Here is a 24,829-nt window from a genome sequence, read left to right on the forward strand (position 1 = left end):
CGGAGAAACCCAACACCTACTGATCGTCTCCTGTGTGCTGGCTTCTGTAAAACACATCATTTCAGGGGACCCTGCAGGAATCACTCAGGCTCTGAAATCAGATTTACCGCGTTTGAATTCCCGTAGTACCACATGCTCTTGACAAGTTGCTTAAACTCTCTGGGCTTCACCATCTTTACCTGTTAAAAAAGACTCCTAACTTCCAAGACAGAGCAAAGATTAAAGGGCAGAATGCCTTGAAAATGTGCAAAGTAGGCTCTCACATAGCAAACCCTCAGTAAGTTGTTCTTAACTCCCTCTGCTTGTATTTCCTCGTTGGCAAAATGGGCAAATTTTTTTTAAACGTTCGTTTTTGAGTTGTGATGAAAATTAAATGAGTTAAATGCTTAGAATGGAATCTGGTGTCGCATAAGCATCATACACATACTAAGTTTTACTGTTGTTTATTGGGCCTGAGTTTGAATCTAGCACCCGTCTTCGCTTCCTTGCTGTGTGATCTTGAGCACGTTTCTTCACCTCTCTGTGCCTCTTTTTTTTTTTTTCTATAGCGTGTGTGTGTTGATAAAATAATTCCTACCTAAAGATACTACCGTGAAGTTTAAACGAGATAATCCCATAAAGAACCTATAAAGCAGTGCCTGGCCCAATAAACAGCAGGCATTACTCTTTGCTTTTTTCCAGGAAACTAAAGTTCCGAAAGATAGAGCCACTTGCTTAAGATCGCGGGACTAAAAAGTGGCGAGATCGGGACTCGAACTCTCCAGCATAGCCTAGGTTGCGACCGGGATTCCGAGGGGTAGAGGGAGGAGACTGAGGAGGGACGAACGGCCGCACTCGGCGCTCGGCTGGCCTAGCCTCGGGGGCGGGAACCGGGGGCGGTACACGGGCGGGGCCACGGCCGCTTCTCCCCGGCCTGGCTGCCGCGGCGGCGCGCCTAGCGCTCGCTCGGCGCTCGGCTGGGGCGGCCTGGCCCACAATGAATGGCCGCCGCGGCTACCGCTGCTGCTGAGGCGGAGGCCGCGGAGGCCGCGGAGGCGGAGGCCGAGGCCCCGGCGCAGGGGGGCGCGCCCCGGGCCCAGGCCCGGCCTCAGCTGCCGCTGCGGAGCCCGCCGGGAGCCCCCGGAGCGCGGCCACGGCGCAGGTGAGGCGGCCTGCCCCAGGCCCGGTTCCGGCCTCCTCTAGCCGGGGCGGCCCGAGGGCATCTGAGGTCCGGCTAAGGGCTGAGAGGGGAGGACATGGGGGCCTCCTCCGACAGGAGAGGAACCTGGCTAGTAATCTACACTGTGGCCGGGCCGGCGAGTGCGGGGAGTCCCGGCCCCCGCGAGCGGCCTTGAGCGTTCAGCTCCGGGCCGGGCCGCGGAGCTTGGGGGCGTCGGGATCTGGTCCAGAGCTCCTCCTCTCATTCCCCGCGAGAGGGGCGCGAGGCCATGCCGGGGCAGGTGCCGGGGGGCCCGGGAAGTTGGAGGGAGGCTGGTGGAGGAAAAGTGAGGAGGCGCCGGGGGAGACCGGAGGGGGAGGGGGAGGCGGAGTCAGGCTTCGGGCCGGCGGAATGGGGGAGGAGGAGAGAGCGGCGTGGCCGGAGGGAAACGGCCCTGAGGCGGGGGAGGGGGGCGGGGAGGGGCCCGGGCTTGCAGGTACCGTCGGGGCGCTGGAGGAGGTGGGTCAGGTTACAGGCTTGGGGGCGGCTGAGGAGAAGCCCAGGAAGTGGGGCAGGGTGGGTGTGGGCGGAGTTAGTTCGAGTGGGGGCGGTTAGGAGATCCCTGGGACGTTTGCGGGGGTCACTTGGGGTTAGGATTCGAAGAGAGGGGTTGCAGGTGGCGAGAGCCAGATACAGGGGCGATCAGGTAGGTTGAGGAACTTCGGTAGGAGCTTTGGGAGTGGGAGGGGGAGGCAAGCTTTTGGACTAAGTAGGCTGGAGGGGGTGTGGGAGCAGGTCCGGAGAAACTTGTATGATCAAAAGACACGTGCCAAGGTGCGCCCCCCTCTTTTCTTGGCTAGGTGTTAGCTTGGGGCCAAACCTGAGGGGTTTCTTCTTCCTCACACCTCATCCCTGCCAGGTTCTGGGCCCCTACCTACCTTTTGGGCAAGCCTCTGTGGGCTGCTCCAAGGGGCTAGGTGGCCAGGTGGGTGTTTGTGTGGACAGCTTGGGAAATAGTCTGGAACACCTAGCTCCGGCATCTTGTCTACCACCCTCTGGCCCACCCCCACCCCAGATATATGCAGGGAGGTAGACACACACACACACACACACACCCTGTTACCTGAGTAGTTTAGGGTCCTGAGATTCTATGTGCACTTTTTGTGACCAGACCCTTGAGGCTCAAGCCTAGAGGTTGCGACCTCCCAGCATTTCAGGCACCAGCTCTCTGCAGGTGAGTTACTGGGAGGTGAGCTTATAAAGCTCTGTTCATTGTGTCTTGGAGGCTCTGGTGGGGTGAATGCGGGTCGCCAAGAAGGGGCTCAAATCAGGTACCCAGACCTTTAGTGCTACCCGTCCCAGCGCTTGGCCTCTAGGGTGCATCTCCTGGGCCAAGCCCTGTGCTGAGCTTGCTGGTTAGATGAGCTCATTGATGGCTCACCATCACCACCAAATCGGCTTAGATCTCCGTGGTACAGGGTGGGAAACTGAGGCTCCACATGGAGCCCAGCTAGACATCAATGGGCTGGGATTGATTGACCCTCAGCCCCAACCCTCGGTCCCCTGGAGCTGGCCTTTGAGGGGCGTGACGGGACGAGGTCACACTATTTTGGATTCCCTGGTGGTATTTCCCTGTCCAGGACTTTTCTCTTGCCCATCCCGAGGGATGGGTCCGTACCCTTGTGGACCAAGTTTTCCTGGTGTCCCAGGGAACCAGATCAGTGGAAGACTCTCTCCCAGAGGCTAGGTCATCCCCTACCCCCGTTCTCCTAATGGGAGCCAAGAGGTCAGGGATCACAGAGCTGTGGGCTGGCAGAAGGAGGTGGTTATAAGGATGGAGCCTGGCTGGATTGTCTTGTCCTCACTTTGGTCCCCAGTCAGACCACCCCTACTTTTTGTTCCTTCTCTCAGGGAGTCTAACTGCAAGGCTATTACTGATGGGTCCTGGGAACGCTGACTTGAGATCCTCAGCACGTGAGGCAGGAACCACAAACGGCTGGGTTGAGTGGTATCAGGCAGATCTAGGTTTAATGCTCACCTCCCTTCCCCCGATCTCCCCAGAGTTCCTAGAACTGCCCCCACCTGGGCTGGGCCCTCCTCCCCGCTTTGGCTGGCCTCCTGGTTCTGGGAGGGGTAGAAACTGGGCCAGCAGCCCCACGTAATGAAGCCTTCTCCCTGCCTGGTTGGGCTGAGGCTGGCTGCAGACTGGGGCCTCAGCAGGGCTCTAGGCTGGGTACTGAAGGGTTGGGGGGGGCTGCCCCCAGTCACAGAGCTAGCTGGAAGCGGGGCAGAGACTGGAAGGAGCAGGCCACGGTGCGTGGATGGCCAAGAAGGGAGCAGTGAGTCCGTGTGCCTAGAGCTGGAGAAAGCACTCTTCATAATTACTTCGCCAGAGGAGAGCCACAATAGCCTGGAGGGTGAGAGCCACAAAGTAAAGGGACCCTGGGGACAGTTTGATGTCGCATGGGTGCCAACTCCCTGCTGGGGCCCAGGGAATGGCTCTCGGCAACTTCTAGTGAAGGTGATCGACCCCAGACAAATGATCAAGAGTGTTTCTGATAGCCCTATGTTCGGGAATATAGTAAAATGGAGTGAAGTGATGGTGTTGGGGTGGGGGGCAAAGCATTAGATTCAGGGGGTCAGTGAAGGCTTTCAGGTGAGCTGAGCTCTGAATAATAAGTCAGCCTGCTGGGGGCAGGGTGGGTGGGGGTTGTGGGGAGCTGGGGCAGGTAGGGGTGGATGTTCTAGGCAGAGGGACAGCACATTAAAAGCCTTCATAAAGCATGTGCCAGGCTCCGGCTCAGAGCCCTAAACATCTTGTCTTCATGAGGAAAAGAAGTGAAGGGAGAGCAACCCTGGTGTGGAGGTGGAGACCCTTAGTGCCATTCCCAGAAAAGAAGCACCTGATCTTGGGGTCTCCTGGATCCCCGCCTCACCCCCAAAGGCAAAGTCCAGACCCCTTGGCCTGCATCCAAAGCCTTTTAAAATGTGCCCCAGTGGGTTCTTGAGCCGGGCTGTGAGATGAGTTTTGGTCAGTCTGGCAGGCCCTGTCGTGGAGGTCAGCCTGAAGGCACGGGGTTTGGAGAGGCTTTCAGGTTGGTCTAGCAAGGTCTGACCCGGCTCCTCAATGTCACCGCCAGAGCCTTTGTTGGAGGACGGCCTGCCAGGTTCTGGTGGGGCTTGCAACGTTTGAGGCGACAGTGAGCTGGCCTCGAAGACAGAGGTGGTGTTTGTACCGGCCTCAGCTCCTTCTCTTAGGTCCTCCCCGCCTCTCATCACTCCCATCCCTTTCCTGGGTGCCAAGCTGCTCTGAGCACTTTTACCCACTTTTAACTCACTTTGGCCTTTGCCTAGCATGAGCATGTGGGTCCGCCTCCCTGCCTCTGCTCCTGGGTCCCCTTGGCCAAGAGTGTCATCCCTCTGTCTCCCCCGGAGAGCTCTCAGCCACAGAAGCCGTGAGGTGGGACTGACCGGGGGGCTGTCACTTTGTGTGCAGTGTCTGGTGGTGGTCATTGCCCCCGTCTCCTCTGGACAGATAGGATGCAAAGGTCTCAGCATCCTTAGAGACCCTGAGCAGGGTGTGTGTGCTCATTCGTGTCTGACTGTTTGCGACCCCATGGACTGTAGCCCGCCATCCTTCTTGCCTGGGATTTCTCAGGCAAGAATACTGGAGTGGGTTGCCATTTCCTCCTCCAGGGGATCTTCCCAACCCAGGGGTTGAACCTGTGTCTCCTGCATTGGCAGGCGGCAGATTCTTTACCACTGCACCACCTGTGAGGACTGTGACTGAATTAAGCAGAAGGTGGGTAAAGGTGGGCATACATGGTGTAGTGGAGAGTCAGATTCGACCATTAGCACCACCTTGCTTAGCCCGGAGAGCCTGAGCAAAGGTCGTGACCTCACCTGCCACCTCAGTTTCTGCATCTGTTAAGTGGGAACAAGCAGGCATTCCCGCACTGCAGGGGTTCTTAATCAGAGGTGATTCTGCCCTGCCCTGGGGACATTAGAAGATCGTCTGGTGACATTTTTGGTTGTCACAGCTGGGGCTGGGTAGTAGAGACTAGCAGTGCTCCTCATAGAATGTACGGGGCAGCCACCACCACAGACTGATCTGGGCCCCACGGCAGCAGGGCTGCGGGTGGTCTCCTTGCTGCGTGGTTATCATGAGATTTACATGAGAGGCTACTGTCTGGGATGCAATCTGATGATGCTGGGAAGGCAGTAGGGGAGCCCTCAGTAAATACCCGTGACTGATGAAATGGCCTAAGGTTCTGGGGGCTGGTGAGCAGTAGAAGATGCCTCTTCTGCTGTCAGGGAGTTTGCAGTCCTGTGAGGGGTCACGGGGACAGAAGGGGACATCACTAATAACAGCAGCTGGACACTGGCTGCAAATCTCCCTGCATTACTCTAAGGTGGTTTAAGCCTTAAAACAACCTTATGAGGTGGCTGCTCCTTTTATAGTTGGCAAAGACTGACATGGGGCTAGAGGGAGGGATAATGTTTTCTAGGCGTTAAGAGGAAGGGAAGCATAATTCTAAACTAGAAACTTTGTAAGGGATATTTGATCCTAGAAAAACAAGATTCTAATTCTTCTACCCTGCCAAGGCCCTGCAGGGTCTCCAAGCACCTCTCAGCAGCCCCACCCCAGTAACCACCCGAATCCATTGTGCTAGCCGCCCAATGTGACCTCAGGACCTTTGCAGCTGCTGCCCCGCCCGCTGCCCTCCGGGTCTGAAGGCACGCTGGGGAGCGTGAGGTAACTCGGAAAGGTGGGCTTGTGGCCCTGGTGGGAGGCGGGTGGGGCCTGGCTGGGTTCTCCTAGGAGCTGCTGCAGGCACGGGGAGGCCAGATTGCCGAGTCCTGCAAGAGGAGAGCGGAGGAGGGAGGCAGGAGAGGCAGCAGGCTAGACTGCTCATTCCCGGAGGTGGCAGTGAGAGGAGGAAGCACAGAGAATAGCTGGGGGAGGCGGGGCGGAGGAAGAAGCCTCCTGAGGGCGAGCGGGAAGTGGCACCCGGAACCCTTGGGTGGGGGCTCCAGATGGGCCACAGACCCCAGCTCTGGAGCTCCCCACTGGGCTTGTCTTCTTGGCTCCAGCTTCTCAGTCTGCCCAGTCAAGAAATGGGTCTAGCTGCGGTGGCCACCTGCCCCTAGGGAGCAGCAGCACCAGGTGGAGGACAGGGAAGCCCGGGCTGGCCTTGAACTGGAGCCACGGGGCCTGGGTGCCATCCTGGGCCTCCCTCGTCCTCTGTAAATGGCATGAGGACTCGTTTCTTCCTCAGAAACTGGCAAGAGGAGTAACAGCCTCACCGGGTGCTGGTGCACAGTAGGGGCAATGTCCAGGCCACCTGGGGTTGCTCGTCCTGTTCCCTGCTGTGGAGTTAATGGGAGCTTTTCAGGGGAAAAGAATAGGAATTAAATGTGCATGTCCATGAAAAAGGCCTGTGTGGTTGACTGCCTGGTTCTTCACTAGGTGGTGTTTGCCTAAGCTGCCTCTCAGAGTGTCCCCTGGCTTTGGGCCAAGAATGCACCCCCAAGCAGCCTGGGGCTGTGTGGCTTTCCTGCGCCCCACCCCCCAGCCGTCACTCTGACTTCTTGCTGAGCTGAGTGAAGGATTCTGGAGGTTTCCAAGGGGTCTTCAGTCCTTACACTTGGGCTTGGCAGTTTCCCTTAATGGGCTCCATGTCCACGGGCAGCTCACCGCTTCCCTGGAAGGTCAGCTGAAAGAGACAGTGCCTGGTGAGACAGTCCCAGCCTCTGGGGACTTCAGAGCGCCCTCCGCAAAAAGCTGGCACTTTCCACCCCCAGGAATTGCACAGCCGCACAAGCACTTCCATTTCAAGCCTGCAGCACCCCAGCGGGATCTGGTGGTGGGGCAGCTGGAGCCATCAGTGGGAATCCCAAGTTCGCTGAGCCCTGGGTGGGACTCTGGCTGCAGGTCAGCTACCTGGCGGGGCTGCCAGAGGACATCACCACCCCCACCCACCCCCGTCGGCCCCAGCGGCCTCCACCGCAGTGTGGGTGGCACCCCTGCCCGGCCTCAGAGACCTTTTCTAGTCCTGCTCTCTTCTAGTCATAACGCAACTAAAAGAGGAGTCTGGTTGAAAGCAGGGCTTCCTAGGTGGCACTGGTGGTAAAGAATCTTCCTGCCAAGGCAGGAGACATAAGAGACATCGGTTAGATCCCTGGGTCAGGAAGATCCCCTGGAGGAGGGCATGGCAACCCACTCCAGTATTCTTGCCTCTATCTCTTGTCCTGGAGAATCCCATGGACAGAGCCTACAGTTCATTGAGGTCGCAAAGAGTCAGACACAACTGAAGTGACTTAGCATGCGTGCCAGTTGGAAGTAACAGAAGTAATTCTTCATTCATTCTACGAGCAATGATCGTGCCCCCGCTGTGTGCTTGCCTGGTTATTGGGGCAGGTGGGCAGATACCCTGCCCTGGTGGAACTGACACAAAGACAGGAACTTGTAAGAGATGGTGAGAAGCGCCAAGAAGGAAAACTCAAGCAGGAGAAGCGGCCAGAGGAATCGGGGCTGGGAAAGGCTCTGACTTCGGAAATTTGACACAGGTGATCAGGAGAGTTTGAAGGGCCGTGACCATCTTGGGTCCTGCGTTTTAGGTCAGAGTGGGTGAACCTTACCATGCAGGGGCCCCGTACACATCACAGGGGCCCAGGTGGTGAGACTGCTTTTGAAGGAGTCAGGGGTGTGAATCTGGGGTTTGTTTTTTTTTTGGCTGTGCTGGGTCTTTGTGGTTGCACAAGGGCTTTCTCTAGTTGCCGTGTGAGGGCTGCTCATCGTGGTGTCTTCTCCTGTTATGGAGCACAGGCTGTAGTGCGCTCGAGCTTAGTAGCCCTGGGGCGTGTGGAATCTTCCCAGACCAGGGATCAAACACGTGTCCCCTGCACTAGTAGGTGGATTCTTTTTTTTTTTTTTTAAACACTAAGTCTCTTACGACCCCATGGACTGTAGCCCACCAGGCTCCTCTGTCCATGGGATTCTCCAGGCAAGAATACTGGAGTAGGCTGCCATTTCCTTCTTGGAGTAGGTGGGTTCTTAACCACTGGACCCCTAGGGAAGTCCGATCTGGGAGTCTTGACCCAAGCAAGGAGGGCTGGAGCCCACGCACACTGTGGCCCAAGCAGGCTTGAGGGGGCGAGAGCTCTACTGAGGACGCATTGTGTTGGCATCTGGGGTACATGTCAGTCTCCCATCCATGGCGGGAGGTCCAGGCGAGTGGCCCCATGAGGGAGCTCTGGGGTGAATAGATGCTGGTCTGCTTGGATGCCGTGACAAGATACCATATAGACTGGCTGACTTGACAGACATTTATTTTCTCATCTATCCCTGGGTCGGGAAGATCCCCTGGAGAGGGCACAGCAACCCATGCCAGTGTTCTTGCCTGGAGAATCCCATGGACGGAGGAGCCTGGCGGGCTACAGTCCATGGGGTCGCAAAGAGGCGGACATGACTGAAACAGCTTAGCATGCACGCACGCACAACTTAGTTCACAGCAGAGCCCAGAGTCCCCTTTCTGGAAGGATCGTGCCTGCCTCTTCCTCAAGGCTCTGCATGCCTTCCTTGTGCCTTGAGGGCCACCCTCCCAGCCTGCCACTGCCCCGTTAGAGCATCCCACGTCTACCCGCTGGTGCTTGGTTCTGGGGCTGCATGGGGTTCATGAGGCCTGGAGATGCCAGCCTGAATATCAGGTTGGCTTTTGCCCTCAGGAGCCCCCTCCTTGTGTGTCTGTTCCCGCCCGTTATCTTGAGGATATTAGCACTCCCAAGCTAAGTGCTCCCCACAAAGCCACCTGCACCAGTTCTCACTGCGGGGACAGGCCCTGAAGTCCAGCATCTTGGGACCCATGCAGGGCAGTGCTGTGGTCCCCACCCATGAAGTGAGGCACCGCTCACCTTCACCGCAGGGTGCTCTGAGCACATTGGGACATGCGTGCAGCCTTGTCCAGCACACCGAGTGCAGTTAGGAGTGGAATGCCCTTCGTAGCCCCAAAAGCATCCACATCCATATCTCTACAGCCTCAGCCCTCGACCCTCCTCACCCAAGCTCCCCTTTCCCCTGATGCCAGGAGTCAGTCACCTATTCCCTTGGTGCTCTCTCTGCAGTGTTTTTAAAATTTATTTACTTACTAATGATGTGGCTGTGCTGGGTCTTCATTGCTGCATAAGTGTTTTTCTCTAGTCATACCAGGTGGGGCTACTCTCTACCGTGCACAGGCTGCTCATTGTGATGGCTTCTCTTGTTGCAGAGCACAGGCTCTAGGGCACCCAGACTTCAGTAGTTGTGATGCACAGGCTTAGTTGCTCCTTGGCATGTGGGATCTTCCCAGACCAGGGATCAAACCCATGTCTCCTGCATTGCAAGACAGATTCTTAACCGCTGGACCACCAGGGAAGTCCCCTCATGGCCTTTTTGGTTTTTTGTGATAGTGACATTGATTTTGATGAGGAAAGGCGAAAAGAGTATGTGCAAGGGCCCTGGGGCAGCAACTAGCCAGCGCCCCATCAGCTGTTCGTCTCTCACTCCCACCTTAGCGCTCATGCACCTTTCAGGGTTTTGTTCGTTAAGTCTGTCTTAAGCTGCCTCTGGGTTGAGCACTGGGGATGCAGTGCAGACTTGGGCCCTCTCCAGATTCATTGAGAAAGGGCTTCGTGGAGGAAGAGAAGGAGCCACGTGCCCGTAGGCTCAGGGCTGTACTTTGGGGCCAGCGTGAGTCCTGGCTCCAGAACTGACTTGCTTCTGGGACCAGGAGCTCCGTATCTGTGCTTCTTCATTTGGAAATGAACCCTGATAAGGCCAACCTGATTCTGCACACTCAAACCTGTACACACTGAGCTGCTCCATTTGGGAGACCCTGAGGGTGACACTGGCCCTGCCCTCCCAGCACCCAGGCTACCAGAGCAGTCGACATGTGACTGCATGAGCGCCCTGAATCTTCTTAGCAGCCTATGGGGCTGATTTCACACCCCTAGTTCTTGGCTGGGGAAGCTTAAGACCGTTCCTACCCCAGGGCCTTGGCACACACTTTTTTCTACTGTTTCTTCTCAGCCTGACTCTGCTCAGGCCTCTCTTCTCTCCCCTACCTGCCCTTTCAGGACCACCGCCCTCCGTACCAATAGAATGGCAGGGGACTCACTGTTACCAGTGGGGTGGGAGGGGGTCATGATTGCCCCCGGAGTATCAGCTGTGCCGTCCTCGCCTGATCAGTTTTTCCTCCTGGATTGGAACGTGCACTGATGGAATAGGCTGTGATGCAGAAGTTTATACATTTGAGAGGTGCCAGAGCGCCCCCCCTCCCCCGGTGGTACCTTCCGGGTCAGGATTGGGGTGGGCTCCCCGAGCAGGGTCTTATTAGGCAGTTCCTTAAATTCACATTTTTTCTCCACCCACCCCCTAAAGCCCTTTAGATGTTTGCAGTGTGATTTCATACACTTTATTTTTAAATATTCACTTTGGTAAGTAGACAGTACATACACCAGGTTCAAAATTTAGAAAGGACTGTGCCCACTCCAGTATTCTTGCCTGGAGAATTCCCATGGACAGAGGAGTCTGGCGGGCTACAGTCACATAAAGCTGGACACGACTTAGCGACTAAACAACAAAATAAAGACTGTACATGGCAAGTCTCATCCTCAGTTCTGCACAGGGGACATTAGTCTTAAAATTTCTCTGTTCATCTAACAGCGTCAGATGCACATACCAGGCAGTTGACCCGCTTTTAAAGTGTGCTGGTTCGAGCTTTTCGGTACGTTCATAGTTGAGCATATGTCACCACAATCACTGGACGTTTCTCGCGAGGACAACAAGAAACCCCGTTCCTGTTTGCTTACGCTTCCCCAGTCCTCAGCCCCTACCCTCACCCACTGCCCAGCCCCAGGCAACCACAACTCTGCTTTCTGTCCCTATGGATTTGCCCATTCTGGACATTTCGTAGTTGTGGTGTATGAAATACGTATAACGCGTGGTCTTCTCGTCTGGCTTCCTGCATTTAGCATATTTTGGGGTATCCTAGTTGTAGCGTGTATCGGTTGTTTGCTCCTTTTTATGACTGAGCAGTGTTCCACTGTGGGTGGATCACATTTTGTTTATCTATTTGCCTTTGAGGTTATTGGCTCCACCTTTTCCCTGTTGTGAACAGTGCTGCTCTAAGCATTCACATGGGACTTCCCATGCTCTTTACTTAGCAGTGAAGAACCCACCTGCCAATGCAGGAGATGTGGGTTTGATCCCTGGGTCAGGAAGATCCCCTGGAGGAGGAAATGGCAACCCACTCCAGTGTTCTTGCCTGGGAAACCCCCTGGATAAAGGAGCCTGGTAGGCTGCAGTCCATGGGGAAGCAAAAGAGTCAGACGTGACTGAGTGACTAAACAACAACAAATATTCACAGCCTTAACCGCTGGTGGATGTTATGTTTTCACTTCTCAAGTATACTTCCCAGAGGTGGGATCACTGTGTCATCTGGTAACTTCAGCTTTAACCATTTGAAGAGCGGTTTTCTACAGCAACTGCACGACTTCACATTCCCAGCAGCAATGTAGGAGGGTCCCGAGTCATTTCTCATCTTCCCTGAGAGTGTTTATCTTTTTTATGCTAGCCAGCGTGTGTGTTAGTTGCTCAGTTGTGACCGAGTCTTTGCAACCCCGTGGACTGTAGCCCACCAGGCTCCTCTGTCCTTGGATTCTCTAGCCAGCCTGGTGGGTGTGAAATGGTGTCTCACGGTGGTTTGGATTTGCATTGCCCTGGTGACTGTTATGTTCTCATGCAGTTTCAGGGTTTCTTGAGTGGTCATTCAGTCATTCAACAAATGGTGGTTCTGGGTCACGTGCTCAGCCCTGCAAAGGCAGTGTGAAAAATCAGATGACTCTGCCTTCTTGGTGTTTGTATGCCAGCTACCTGTGTGTGTAGTCCTAGTGCTGGTTAGTGCTCATGGGGTGCTCGCCATGTTATCTCATTTAATGCTCAAGCACAGATGCGTAAGAATGCCTTTGCCCTCCTTTGTTTTTTAACACTTATTCGTCTGCACCAGGTCTTAGTTCGGGCATGCAGAGTCTTTATTATTAATAATTTTTATTGTAGTAGCATGCAGCATCTTTAGTCGAGTTATGGGGACTCTTAGTTGTGGCATGTCGGATCTAGTTCCCTGACTAGGGGGTCGAAACTGGGTCCCCTGCATTGGGAATATGGAGTCCTAGCCACTGGACCACCCAGGGAGTCCCTGCCCTTCTTTCTGCAGAAAGAAGCCCAGCATGGGCCACCCCAACTTAGCTGACTGGACAGCCTGTCACAAAGGCCAGGCCGTGCTGGGACAGGAGTGGGTGGCCCCTGTGATTCTTACAGTCCTGGCAGATTCCACCACGTGGCTGCTGTCCACACTCCTGCCTGTCTCCCGGCATCGGGCTGGGTCGACCACCTGACCCCGCCTCCCGTCTCTCCCTGTCGCCCGCGCAGCCGCTGCCGCCATGGCCCAGACCCTACAGATGGAGATCCCGAACTTTGGCAACAGCATCCTGGAGTGCCTCAACGAGCAGCGGCTGCAGGGCCTGTACTGTGACGTCTCGGTAGTGGTCAAGGGCCACGCCTTCAAGGCCCACAGGGCCGTGCTGGCCGCCAGCAGCTCCTACTTCCGGGACCTGTTCAACAGCAGCCGGAGCGCCGTGGTGGAGCTGCCGGCGGCCGTGCAGCCCCAGTCCTTCCAGCAGATCCTCAGCTTCTGCTACACGGGCCGCCTGAGCATGAACATGGGTGACCAGTTCCTGCTCATGTACACGGCCGGCTTTCTGCAGATCCAGGAGATCATGGAGAAGGGGACCGAATTCTTCCTCAAGGTGAGCTCCCCCAGCTGCGACTCCCAGGGCCTGCACTCTGAGGAGGCCCCCTCATCCGAGCCCCAGAGCCCCGTGGCGCAGACGTCGAGCTGGCCAGCCTGTGGCACTCCGCTGCCCCTGGTGTCGCGCGTCAAGACGGAGCAGCAGGAGTCGGACTCTGTGCAGTGCACACCCGTGGCCAAGCGGCTGTGGGACAGCGGCCAGAAGGAGGCCGGGGGCGGCGGCGGGGGCAACGGCAGCCGCAAAATGGCCAAGTTCTCCACGCCAGACCTGGCTGTCAACCGGCCAGCCCAGCAGGCCCCCGTGGTGGCGGCGGCACAGCCCACCGGGGTGGCGGCGGGGGCGGGGGCCGGTCCGCCGACGGGGGGTGCAGCGGCGGCGGCGGCAGCGGCAGCAGGCGGTGTGGTGAGTGGGCCCAGCACGTCAGAGCGGACCAGCCCCGGCACCTCAAGCGCCTACACCAGCGACAGCCCCGGCTCCTACCACAACGAGGAGGACGAGGAGGAGGACGCGGGCGAGGAGGGCACGGACGAGCAGTACCGGCAGATCTGCAACATGTACACCATGTACAGCATGATGAACGTCGGCCAGACTGGTGAGGTGCCCCCGCAGCCCCCAGCCTGGCCCCACTGCCCTCCCCACCATTTCCACCCCTGACCCCAGCACACCTCTCTCCCCCCGCACAGCTGAGAAGGTGGAGGCCCTCCCTGAGCAGGTGGCCCCCGAGTCTCGGAATCGCATCCGAGTGCGGCAGGACCTCGCGTCTCTCCCTGCCGAGCTCATCAACCAGATTGGCAACCGCTGCCACCCCAAGCTCTACGACGAGGGCGACCCCTCAGAGAAGCTGGAGCTGGTGACAGGTGGGCTGGCCTTACCTCCTCCCTGAGCTCCCCCTGCCCCCCCCATTTGGGTTGGGTCCTGGGGCCCCTGATGTCCCTTCATATTGATACAAATCAAAGGCTGGCCTGTAGGTTTCCACCCCAGAGGCGGGTATAAGCATTGGCCGGCATTTTCAGCCACATTGGCATAGATCAGTGGTTTCGTGGGGGTGGTTCCAGGGTTGACCAACACAGCGGTTAAGAATTTGGCCCCAGGACTCAAGGTGCCAGGGCTCCATGCTCTCTGCCTGTTCTTCTCTGACACTGGTGGCTGAGCGGGCACATGGGTTCCCCGTGGACGGTGGTGCCACAGTCTCTCTCCTTTCCTGAGTGTCGAGAAGGCAGCTCTGGGTTGAGTTGTCAAGGGGGGTCTTGGTCGGCCCTGGACGAGTAGGGAATGTGGCAGTTTGGGCCCTGGCTATCCTCTTGCCCCCCTCCCCCTCCAGGCACCAACGTGTACATCACGAGGGCGCAGCTCATGAACTGCCACGTCAGCGCGGGCACCCGGCACAAGGTCCTGCTGCGGCGCCTCCTGGCCTCCTTCTTTGACCGGTGAGGCCCCCACCAGAGCCCCCGGGGTCGGAGGGCTCACCACCAGCGGGGGCCTGACTCCCCTCCCCTGTGCCCTCACCCAGGAACACGCTGGCCAACAGCTGTGGCACCGGCATCCGCTCTTCCAGTAACAACCCCAGCCGCAAACCGCTGGACAGTCGCGTACTCCACGCCGTCAAGTGTGAGTGCCTGCCATTCTGGAGTTGGGGTTGGGGGCCCAGGACAGGCGGGCAGGGGGTCCTTTTCTCTGATGTTGGCCCTGATGAATCAGTAGGTAGGCTTTGATGTTAAGAAGGATTCTGAAGTTCAGTCTAGGCTTCTTGGGAAGAGGGCTGTGATTGGTTAGAGATTTCTTGATGGGGAGGACACTGAAGGAAAGCCACAGAGCCGACAGAAGAGGGTCTCCAACGTAGGCTGGTCGTGGAGTGATAGATCTCCGCCCAGGCCTCAGCCAGTTGTCAAGAGGGAAGTCTAGTGGAAATCCCGGTTTCTAAATTCTGGTAAATGACGCCTATTTTTCAAGAGCACCCAGGTGTCCCGCAGCAGATCCACGTATCCCACACACATGGCCCCGCTGGGTCCAGCCTGGGCCCACTGATGTAGTGTAGCATGCTGTCTGCAAGGTCTCGGGCTCCCCAAGTGGCTCAGTGGTCAATAATCTGCCTGGCAAGCAGGACACGCAGGTTCAATCCCTGGGGTGGGCAGAGCCCTTAGAGAAGGAAATGGCAACCCACTCCAGTATTCTTGCCTGGAGAATCCCAGGGACAGGAGCCTGATGGGCTACAGTCCATGGCGTCACAAAGAGTCAGACACGACTGAGCAGCTAAACAACAGCAGCAACCATCTGCAAGGCCTCAGTCCCCTCAGCTCTGAGGGGTGGTCAGAGGTGCCCTGAGGTGGGGAGGATGCCAGCGCCGCGGCAGCTGAGGGCCTGTTGGGAGGGGAGCTTACCCAGGGCGGCTCGTTCCACCTGCAGACTACTGCCAGAACTTCGCCCCCAACTTCAAGGAGAGCGAGATGAACGCCATTGCGGCCGACATGTGCACCAACGCCCGCCGCGTTGTGCGCAAGAGCTGGATCCCCAAGGTCAAGCCGCTCATGGCCGAGGGCGACGCCTACACCACCTTCATCAGCTACACGGGCAAGATAGAGCCGGACATGATGGGTGTGGAGCACGGCTTCGAGACGGCCAGCCACGACGGCGAGGCCGGCCCCTCAGCTGAGGAGGCCCTCCAGTAACCCCCACCGGACCCTCCCGCGAGGCCGTCACACTCCCCCTCCTGTCACACCCACCCGCCATCTTGGTCACGAGCTACTGTCTGTCCCTCCCCAGGACCCGCGGGGGGTGCTGCATGCTCCCGGCTCCTCTGCCTCCCCTGTCCCATCCCCTGACCCCAAGCCGATCGGGGATCCGGGCTGGGAGAGGATGGCAGGTGGTGCGAGGTCTGCGTGGCCTTCTCTAGCACACACTCATGCACAGTCGGGGGGCTCTTGCTCCCCGTCTCCTAACCCCTAGTGACTCTCTCCCCACTCACCAGGCCAGGCACAGGGAGGGGCCAGCCTGGGGGGGCTTGGGAAGACCCCCTTCCCACGCCCTGGGCCACCAAGCGGGAGCATTCCTCAGCCTCCGCCCCCCCCACTGCAGCCCCTCGGGACTTGCAGGGGCCCCTGGGTTCTCAGGACCCCTCCCACCACCACCTCCCAGTGCTTCCACGTTTCCAAAAGCGCCTTCCTGTTTCCCTCGTCTGTCCCTGCACCTGGGGGCTGGGGTAGGCGAGGCCGTGAGGACTGCCCATTTTACAGCTGAGGAAACTGAGGCTCAGAGAAACTGACCGACCCAAGGTGGTGGGCGGTGGCAGGCCCAGCGCCCTTCTTTTCCCCTCCCCGTGCTCAGCCTGTCTTGCCATCACCAGTCCCCTGGGGCCTGAGAGGGGCAGGTCCTGAGTGAGGGGGGCCTTGGGGGCAGACCGTGGGTCTCTGAGGACAGGAGGAGAGGTTTCCGGGGCGTGCAGAAGCGTGTGGGTGTGCATGTGTGTGTGTGCGCGCGTGTGCGTGTGTAGAAGTTTTGCTCTTAAACAAATGAAGACATAAGAGGCAGTAGGACCAGGGGTGGAGCCCAGGGAGCCGGCTAGGGGGAGGGGGCTGCTGCCTTTCCCTCCCTTCCTCACCCCCACCCCGCCCCCACGGCAGGGCTCCCAGCCCCCACCCCCTGTACATACTTTTTAAAACATTTTTTTAGCTAATGAAATATTGAAGTATAAGATTCCTTTTATTTTTCAAACCAATGGGACTGGTTCTGATGTCCCCTTTGGTCCCCGGAGCTGTGGAGCTGTGGAAGGCAGGACGGGGTGGGGGGCCAGGGGGCAGGCTGAATGTGCTGCGCATGTGTGTGGAGTGTGGGTGCGCGTTTCCAAGGTGGGGCTCCCCCAAGCCCCGCTCTGCCTGGGCTCCTTGGGTCCGGCCAGCTCCCACTCACCCCTCTGCCTCCCCCATGGGGCTCCATTGCAAGGGTGTCCCAGGTTTTTGAGTTCTACATGTAAACTCAGAGGGTTCTTTTTTTTTTTTTAACTCTACTCCCCTTCCACCATACACACATCCACTGGGTGTCATTTCTTTGCAATTTCACATTTTTGTCTCTAGCCCTTGTTCTCATGCCTCTGTCTTCTCCCCAATCTGACTCGCCCATTGCTCCCAGCAGCCTCTCTCTCCAAAGGCAAGGGGACTACAGGAGGTGGTGGGGGCCCACTGGACCCTTGAAACCTGACTTGGAGGCCTGCCCCCCCCCGAACCCCAGGAACCCCCACCAGCCTGTGGGGCCGGGGTGGGGGGGTCCTTCCTGACATCTGCTTGTTGCAGGGGTGGGGGGATCAGTCCAGCTGGGGTCCTGGGACTCTGCTTTCCTGGCCTCAGCTGGCTCAAGTGTGTAGGGGGAGTCAACACCCCCAACTAAAGCACAAGCACCTTAGTCACATCTACCCTGCCCCCCCACCCCAATCCTGGTCTCAGCACCCACCCCAGCATAGATCCCAAAGCACAATATCCTGGTCACTTGGCAAGCTGCCGGGCCGACCAAGGCCGAGGGGTGGGCTGGGGCTCCAGCCAGACCCCACAAGGAAGCCGGAGTCCCCAGGCGCTCCCCTCCTTCCAGGCCTTAGTGGGGGCCAGCTCTCTGGGACTGGGGTCTTCTCCCTCCCCACCCCCTTGTCCTGGGCAGGCCTCTGTCCAGCCCCTCCTCACCTTTTTTCTTGAGCCCCTGCAGCACTGGGCTGGGTAGCAGAGCCCTCTTGTTTCAGGGACCCCAGGAGGCGCCCCCCCTGGCGGTCTGGGGAGGGGTGGGGAGTGGGGCTGGGCAGGGGTGCAGGGGAGGAAACTCCTCACCAGGAGAGCCAAAGACAGGGTTGTGCCTTACCCCGGGAGCCACCCCTGCGCCCTCCCGCCCTGCTTCCTGCTCCTGGGTGGCCTGCTGCTTTTCCTTCTTGCCTTCCCTGCCCCCTCCACCCGAGCCCACCCCACCCTGCCCTGCGCTGCGCTGCATGGACCCCCAAGCCCGGGCAGCCAGAAAGGAACATGGAGAACCACCGACCAACGCAAAAAAGACTGTGGGGGGGCCACCTCCCTCCCCGCCGCCGGCCGCCCACTCACCCTCGCCTCTTTCACGCAGGACAGTCTGTCTGCGTGGAGTGCCAACGCCCTCCCCGCCCTGGGCCGAGCCCCTCCCCACCCCCGGGCCGTAAGTGAGATTGCACATTGACTACTGTAAGAAGAGGAGCCGCACTGGGAAATGTGAACCGTGAGAATATCAGTGATACTGATGAGGAGAATAAACTAAACGCCTTTGTAACAGCCCTGCTGCCAGCTGCTCACTGGGGGCATGGGGTGGTGGGTCCCATCCTCTGTCCACACCCCCATACCCCAGGGTGTCACACTGACAAACGCAGTGGGGGTAGGGGGCCCTCAGGATGGCCATGCCAAACATTATGCCTTAATGTCACTTGAGTTTAGTTGCTCAGTTGTGTCCAACTCTGAAACCCCATGAACTGTAACCCTCCAAGGCTCCTCCATCCAAGGCATTTACAAATTGGCACTTTCCATGGGTGCTTGCCATCTACCTCTACAAGGCAGGAATACTGGAGTGGGGTGCCATTTCCTTCTTCAATCAGCTTGAGGGGGACCCCATTTTAGATGGGGAATCAGCTTCAGACTCAGGCAGCCAATAGTTTACCCCAGGTTCTTGCCTCACAGGTGTAAGCCCTAAATCCTGCTCTGGGGTCCCCCAGGATTCCCTCCAAAGCTGAAAGGGCAGCAGCTCCATCAATTGATTACTGACACCCTCACCTGCTGCCCTCCCATGGTATTTGACACCCCCAGCCCCAGACACAAGTCTTGACCTGCCTCCACACCCCTCACCCCAACCTGAACTAGTGCATTCAGAGGAACACTGGGGGACTTGCCTGGTGTCCAGAAGTGAAGACTGCTCCCAGTGCAGAGGGGCATAGGTTCTATGATCCCTGATAAAGGGGAACTAAGATCCCACATGCTGTGCAGCAAAAATATATATATATATATATATAAGTCAGGATGGTTTTAAAGAGGATATGAATCTTCATATCCTGAGGACATGAACAGAAGACAATTCTATCAACTGAAACAAAAGACAAAACATACCTTAGGGGCCTGTGGATTCAGAGATGTCTCAAGCTGTGTGGGAGGACTTGACTGATCTTAAGAGAATCCATCAAATCAAGATATCCATGCTGGGGACATAGACAGGTTTCATCTCCACCCAGTCCAGGTCCCACTACCCCATGAGGACTGGAGGGAGCCTCAGACTTCGATAGGGAAGATCACTGAGGGTGACAATTCCCAGGGTCACTTGGGCATGTTTCAGTAAGGCCAGCCCCCTCTGGAGTCCTGAAGCCTAGCTTCAGCCAACAGAAAGCAGGGTTTGGGGGAGCCAACAGCGTCACCAACAAAAATCCTGAGGTGACTCTGGTCCAAAGTCACCTCAAGGAACAGAAAGCCCTGTCTGAACATGTAAGCAATCCCAGCAAGGTGGTGTCAGACCCCCAGAAGCACGTCTTTTAAGCCCAGGAAGACTGAGAACCAAGTATAGAATGGATCGAGACAACCTGAACCATAACATCAATGGTAGTGGTTTTGCACTAAAAACAACAATAAAAGGGAAAAACAAGTCAACTATACTTCAATAAAATACATATATTAAGAAAAATAAAAATTAAAAAAAAGAGAGGGGGACTTCCCTGCTTCCTTGGTGGTCCAGTGGTTAAGACTCTGCACTTCCACTGCAGGGGGCCTGGGTTTGATCCCTAGTCGGGGAACTAAGATCCTGCAAGCTGCTTGGCACAGCCCCCGCCCCCCCCCAAAAAAAAAGGGAATCTGTACATATTTGGTTCTTCTTGACAAATCAGCCTTTGGGGTTGAATGGGATGACAGACAGCCTTGTAACACACAACACATAACAATGTGTCAAACATACAAGGGTGGTTCGGATGTCAGATTACATACTGCTCAGGATGGAAACATCTAGGACATTAAGTGATGATTCACTTACAAGTTTACCCAGCTTATAGGGATCATTTCCAACTCAGGTAGCCTCTACAACAAAGTCCTTAAATCTACAAACGCCCCCTTGTAGTGGGCTTCCCAGGTAGCTCAGCAGTAAAGAATCTGCCTGCAATGCAGGAGACACAGGTTTGACCCCTGGGTCGGGAAGATCCCCTGGAGCATGAAATGGCAATGCAACCCAGTCCAGTATTCTTGCCTGGGAAATCCCATGGACAGAGGAGCCTGAAGGGCTACAGGCCATGGAGTCGCAAACAGACACAACTGAGCACACGCTCACACCTTATTAGAACACTGCATCACAAAAGGATGGAAGTGACCTGGTGTACAAGAGAGCCTCGTGGTACTGAGAGGCCCCTCAGAAGTCACAGCTGAGCTCCCCAACTAAAGGGGTTCACCTACTGGCGACACAGAACAAGCAAAAGATGTTCAGGCTGAAGTTCAAAAACTCAAGGAAAAATCAGTGGTTGGATTTTTTTGATGGTAATAAAAGAAATCTGAGAAATACACCAGAATAGTCTTTTCTGCACTGAATGTCAACCGTTGAAATCCCTAACACACATGGGCACGCATGCACAGTTGGCCCCAGGGTGTGCCAGCAGGCGTCTTAGAACAGGAGTTCCCATTCAGGGGCAGCCACCAGTTCAGATCACCATATCGTATGATACAAACATATATAATAAAGGCTGGGATTTTATTTCCAAGTTGGCACATGTAGAAGGCACAGGGGCAAAGCAATGGCTTTGGGGAGTAGAGATGGGGAGGGGTGTGTCTGAGGTTCCCCTCCTCCACCACCCCCTAAGTGCACTTAAGACCAGACTGGTGGTAGGGGCTCCAGCCCGGGGCCCTGAGGGTCCTCTCTAGATGAGAGCCTTGGGACAGCTCCCCCGGCATGACCTTCCCGTCCTCCCAGGGGGCAGGGCCCTGCCAGCTCCCCGCAGCTGGAGGGGCTGCCCCCTGGGGAGGACCAGAATCAGAGACAGAAGAAGAGGACGAGGACCAGGAGAAGCACCCCCAGCAGCACCGCAATGGCACACCACTGTCGGCGGTCTGGGGGCAAGAGGGTCAGAGTTCACAGAGGGGAGGCAGCACCCCTCCCCACTCTCCCACCCCAGGGGACTCACCACTGGTCATGTGGGATATTTTGGCCATCTTCCTAAGGACCCCATCCATCCGGGACTGGGTGTGGTCCATCTCCTGAGCAAAGGCGTCCAGCATACTGCCAAGACCAGGAAGGCATCAGCCCCTGGAGGCTCTGCACACCAGAGCAGCCGGCCATGGGCTCCTGGCCCACCCCCGGGGTCCCAGTCTCACATGCCCTGCTCGTCCAGCTCCTCCCCAACTCGGCCAGACATGTGTTTCAGAACTGAGATGCTCCCAGACACCATTTCCAGCTGTTGATCCTGCTGGTCCAGGATCAGCTGCAGGGTGGAAGGGTGGGAACCAAGGTTGGCAGGGAGCCCTGAGCTGTCCGCAGTCTCCTCCAGCCTGGGGCTGCCAGCTGCCTGCACGCACCTGCTGTGTGGCCTGCTGCTCTTCAATGTAGCGAGAGGTGGTCGAGACCACACTGGCGTCCAGCAAGTCACTGGAGGACTTCAGGGTGGCCGGCTTGCCTGTCAGCATCTGTAGGTACCCATACAGCAGGCTTAAGGAGGGTCGCCCACTCCCGGCAGAGACTGACAAGGTTTGTGGCAAATCTAGATGGTGCCTACTTAGGAAGGCAGTCTCAGGAGTAGAATGGCCTGGGTCCTCAGGGCCATCATTAACTAGCAAGGTGACCCCAAGGACATAACACTTGACTTTCCTGTGCCTCAGTTTTCTCATCTGTAAAATGGGGAGGGCTATAAACCCTGTTTTCTGAGGATGGAACAAGGATTTAATAAATTAATCCTGGCATGCTTATAAACCTATAAACACAGGTATTTAAGAATCTGAACTTAAGGGACTTCCCTGGTAGTCCAGTGGTTAAGAATCTGCCTTCCAATGCAGGGGGCATGGGTTCCATCCCTGATAGGAGAACTAAAATCCCACATGTCAGAGCTTCCTTGATGGCTCAGTGGTAGAGAATCCGCCTGCCAATGCAGGAGACATGAGTTCAATCCCTGGTCTGGGAAGATTCCCACATGCCACGGAGCAAGCAAGCCCATGTGCCACAACTACTGGGCCTGTGCTCTAGAGCCCTTGAACCTCGACTACTGAGCCCACATGTTGCAACTACTGAAGCCCTCAAGGTCTGGGCCCATCACAACCAGAGAGGAATCACTGCAACTAGAGAAAAGCCTGTGCAGTGACAAAGACACAGCACAGTCAAAAATTAATTAATTAAAAAAATATCCCACATGCAGTGGGAGAACTAAGACCTGATGCAGCCAAATAAATAAATACAAAGAATTTGAACATTAATCCCCAAAACAGCACACCTGGAAGGCATGTGGATCCTGCCATAGGACCCCAAGCTGCTGCAGGCTTCAGCCCCCCACCCTTCCAGACCCCATGTAGGTGTATCGAGTGAGGCTGCTGTTACACACATGCAAAGAATGAACATCAACACAGAGGCAGCAGAGAGAATGCGCAGAAAAGGCAGGAGTGGGTACACACACAGGGCAACTACACTCACAAAAGGGAAATAGTGGATCTACCCAAGGCCGGCAGGGATCCACTCAGGGGCCAAGTTCAGAGAGGTCAAGTGCCTACACAGATTAAAAAAAAAAAAAGCACAGGGACTTTCGTGGTGGTCCAGTGGTTAAGGCTCCAAGCTCAATGCAGGGGCCACAAGGGCAAGGGTTCGACCCCTGGTTGGGCAAACTAAGATCCCACGTGCTGCTGGGCACAGCCCAAAAAAGGGAGAAAAAAAAAAAGGTAAACACATATCCTGGAAACAATAACAGAGAGCAAGAAAAGGAGACAGGCTGCCACACACACAGAAAACCTGTAGAGTATAGACCCACAGGAGATGGCAGAAGGGATTATACACACAGAGAGAAATCAGTTGGGCTCATCCAGAAAGAGCAGGCAGGTAGACAGCATGGACACAACTGTGCATGAAGATGAGGACCGAAGCGGAGGGACAGACGCACGGGTCCCAGGAGACAGACGAATGCACAGAGGGGCCAGGCGTGCACTCAGAGAACCACACTGAGACACGGCGGGTGAGGGCACTGGGTTGGAATGCCTTACCTCCCTGTTATTCCTCTCCATGAAGGCTACGGCTGCGGGACTGACCATATGGTCCTTCATTTCCTACAGATAAGGACAGCATCAGAGAGTGAAAGACGCCCTAACCCTCCTCACCCCATCGGAAACTCTCTTCACCTGCACTGATTCCCGCATCCTTTGCACAAACACCTTTCTCTCCTGCAGGTCTCCGGCTGGAAGCTTGAACTTGCCGGGGTTGGCTTCCACTATGCGTATGCAGCGAGTCAAGAGTCAAGGCCACAGCCCAACAGAACATGCGCCCTCCTACGCCTCAAAGTCCTCAACACCTCTTAGGTGTGCAGCCTCCCCCAAATGTTGGCTCTCAGCGCCCCCTGCCCCTGCAATGGACTCTCCCATGTCCCCCCCCCCCCCCAAGGATATCAATGGTTTCCTCCAGGTCTTCGAGGTCCCACTCGATGCTGCGCAGGCCATTCCGCAGCTCGTTGGTCGTCCAGTCCAGCTCCTCGCGTCCGACCACCGCGCTCTCCTGCAGGAGCTCGCACCACCGTTGGTACAGCCCGCGGGCTGTGTTCACCGCCTTCTGCACCTCACTGCGGGCAGGGGCACAGCGGGCGCGGCTGGCGGGGGCGGGGAGCAGGCGGTCCTTCCTCCCACCTTTACGCCCCCAAACAGGTTGGGAGCTCAGGAGACCCTTATATCCCCCTGCGGACCCCTCCCACATGGCCACGGGGCGATCCCGAGGACGGTGCCCAGAATGCCTGACATGCACCGGCTGGCACGCGGGCACTGGTTGGCAAGGGGACACAATACCCCGTGTCCTCCCGCATCGCTGTCACTCACCCTCGGACTACAAAAAATGGATCTTCGAGAGACATGTCACGCCCCCCACCCGCCCGAGGCCGAATCCCCTCCCTTCTCGGCCTCAGAAGCTAATTCCCTCCAAGAGGTGCGGGACGCACCGTCACCCCGCCCCCCGTCACGTGACCCGTGCCACCACCGAGAGCCGGGCCGCCAGGGGAGAAAGAGTGGCCCTCGGCCCGAAGTGCGGAAACATCCGCTCTCTCTTCAGTCATCTTGGTTGTGGGCAGAGACGGTTTCCTGTCTGCACGGACCGCCCCTTCGCTCCCGGTCCCCAGCAGTGTCCTAGTTCTATCTAACTGGGTTCGACTCAAGAGCTCCGAATCCATCGGTTCGAGACCCAGCCCCTCGGATTGTTGCTGCGCAACCTCAGTTTTCCCTTCCGAGCAATGTACATAATGTCTCCTTCAAAACAGGCGAGATTATGGCTGGGGAAGGGGCTCATTCATTTGTGGGCCATCGTTATGGACTCCTTGAGCCTGCACCCAGATCCTGTCCTAGGAGATGCGAGATGGTCCCAGGCCAGGGTCGGAGTGGCAGGTTTGGGGGCAGGTGAAGTGCGGTTCTTCTATGTGAGGTTCTGGGGGAGACTCTTTCCCTCCTCTTTTTTCCTGCGGAGGAGAGAAGCCTCGAGGTCGCCCTGGAGCGGGTTGGCCCTGAGTAGGGGCCCTAGAGAAGCTTCAGGGGATGGGGGTGGGGGTCGGGGTGGTGAGGTCTTTCTGGGTGCGACCCTTGGGGTCGCCGGAATGGGTGTGGTGGTGGCTCTGAGAATGGTCTGCGGGGAAGTCCTCTGCGTGTGAGGCGGGACCGGGAAGGTCTG

General features: G+C 56.9%; 2 protein-coding genes and 1 non-coding gene across 7 annotated transcripts; 2 read left to right on the forward strand and 1 right to left on the reverse strand.

The window, feature by feature from the left end:
• Positions 1 to 948: 948 nt before the first annotated feature.
• Positions 949 to 18,255, forward strand: NACC1 (nucleus accumbens associated 1). The gene is made up of 6 exons (XM_045166725.1): positions 949 to 1,141; positions 12,606 to 13,577; positions 13,669 to 13,842; positions 14,307 to 14,412; positions 14,496 to 14,593; positions 15,389 to 18,255. The coding sequence occupies exons 2-6, from the start codon at positions 12,617 to 12,619 to the stop codon at positions 15,649 to 15,651; spliced, it is 1,602 nt and encodes a 533-aa protein (XP_045022660.1). The 5' UTR covers positions 949 to 1,141; positions 12,606 to 12,616; the 3' UTR covers positions 15,652 to 18,255.
• On the reverse strand, positions 10,575 to 24,125 carry STX10 (syntaxin 10). 5 transcript variants are annotated; one of them, XM_006041780.4, is made up of 8 exons: positions 23,992 to 24,125; positions 23,572 to 23,741; positions 23,308 to 23,402; positions 23,173 to 23,235; positions 21,511 to 21,618; positions 21,310 to 21,416; positions 21,120 to 21,214; positions 20,671 to 21,045 (listed from the first exon to the last, which is right to left on the reverse strand). In XM_006041780.4, the coding sequence occupies exons 1-8, from the start codon at positions 24,024 to 24,026 to the stop codon at positions 20,969 to 20,971; spliced, it is 750 nt and encodes a 249-aa protein (XP_006041842.2). In that variant the 5' UTR covers positions 24,027 to 24,125; the 3' UTR covers positions 20,671 to 20,968. The 5 variants fall into 5 exon arrangements, with proteins under 5 accessions (XP_045022665.1, XP_006041842.2, XP_045022666.1 ...); XM_045166731.1 differs by having other exon boundaries at positions 23,572 to 23,768; positions 23,992 to 24,101; XM_045166730.1 differs by lacking the exon at positions 20,671 to 21,045 and adding an exon at positions 10,575 to 11,989 and having other exon boundaries at positions 23,572 to 24,091.
• Positions 19,679 to 19,751, forward strand: TRNAG-UCC. The gene has a single exon. It is a non-coding gene; the product is annotated as a tRNA-Gly (tRNA).
• Positions 24,126 to 24,829: the final 704 nt, after the last annotated feature.

This window comes from Bubalus bubalis, chromosome 9 (genome assembly GCF_019923935.1).
Source record: "Bubalus bubalis isolate 160015118507 breed Murrah chromosome 9, NDDB_SH_1, whole genome shotgun sequence".
Classification (NCBI taxonomy): Eukaryota; Metazoa; Chordata; class Mammalia; order Artiodactyla; family Bovidae; genus Bubalus; species Bubalus bubalis.

What these genes read in the sequence shown, in the direction of transcription:
- STX10 (XM_045166729.1), bottom strand. Translation starts at nt 23,872, where the DNA reads ATGTGGGAGGGGTCCGCAGGGGGATATAAGGGTCTCCTGAGCTCCCAA. An exon ending in GGATGCGGGAATCAGTGCAG is followed by an intron (nt 23,236 to 23,307) that starts GTGAAGAGAGTT and finishes CCTTATCTGTAG; the next exon opens with GAAATGAAGGACCATATGGT. An exon ending in GAGCTGGACGAGCAGGGCAT is followed by an intron (nt 21,215 to 21,309) that starts GTGAGACTGGGA and finishes TGGTCTTGGCAG; the next exon opens with TATGCTGGACGCCTTTGCTC.
- NACC1 (XM_045166725.1), top strand. Translation starts at nt 12,617, where the DNA reads ATGGCCCAGACCCTACAGATGGAGATCCCGAACTTTGGCAACAGCATC. An exon ending in GATGAACGTCGGCCAGACTG is followed by an intron (nt 13,578 to 13,668) that starts GTGAGGTGCCCC and finishes CCCCCCGCACAG; the next exon opens with CTGAGAAGGTGGAGGCCCTC. An exon ending in CGTACTCCACGCCGTCAAGT is followed by an intron (nt 14,594 to 15,388) that starts GTGAGTGCCTGC and finishes TTCCACCTGCAG; the next exon opens with ACTACTGCCAGAACTTCGCC.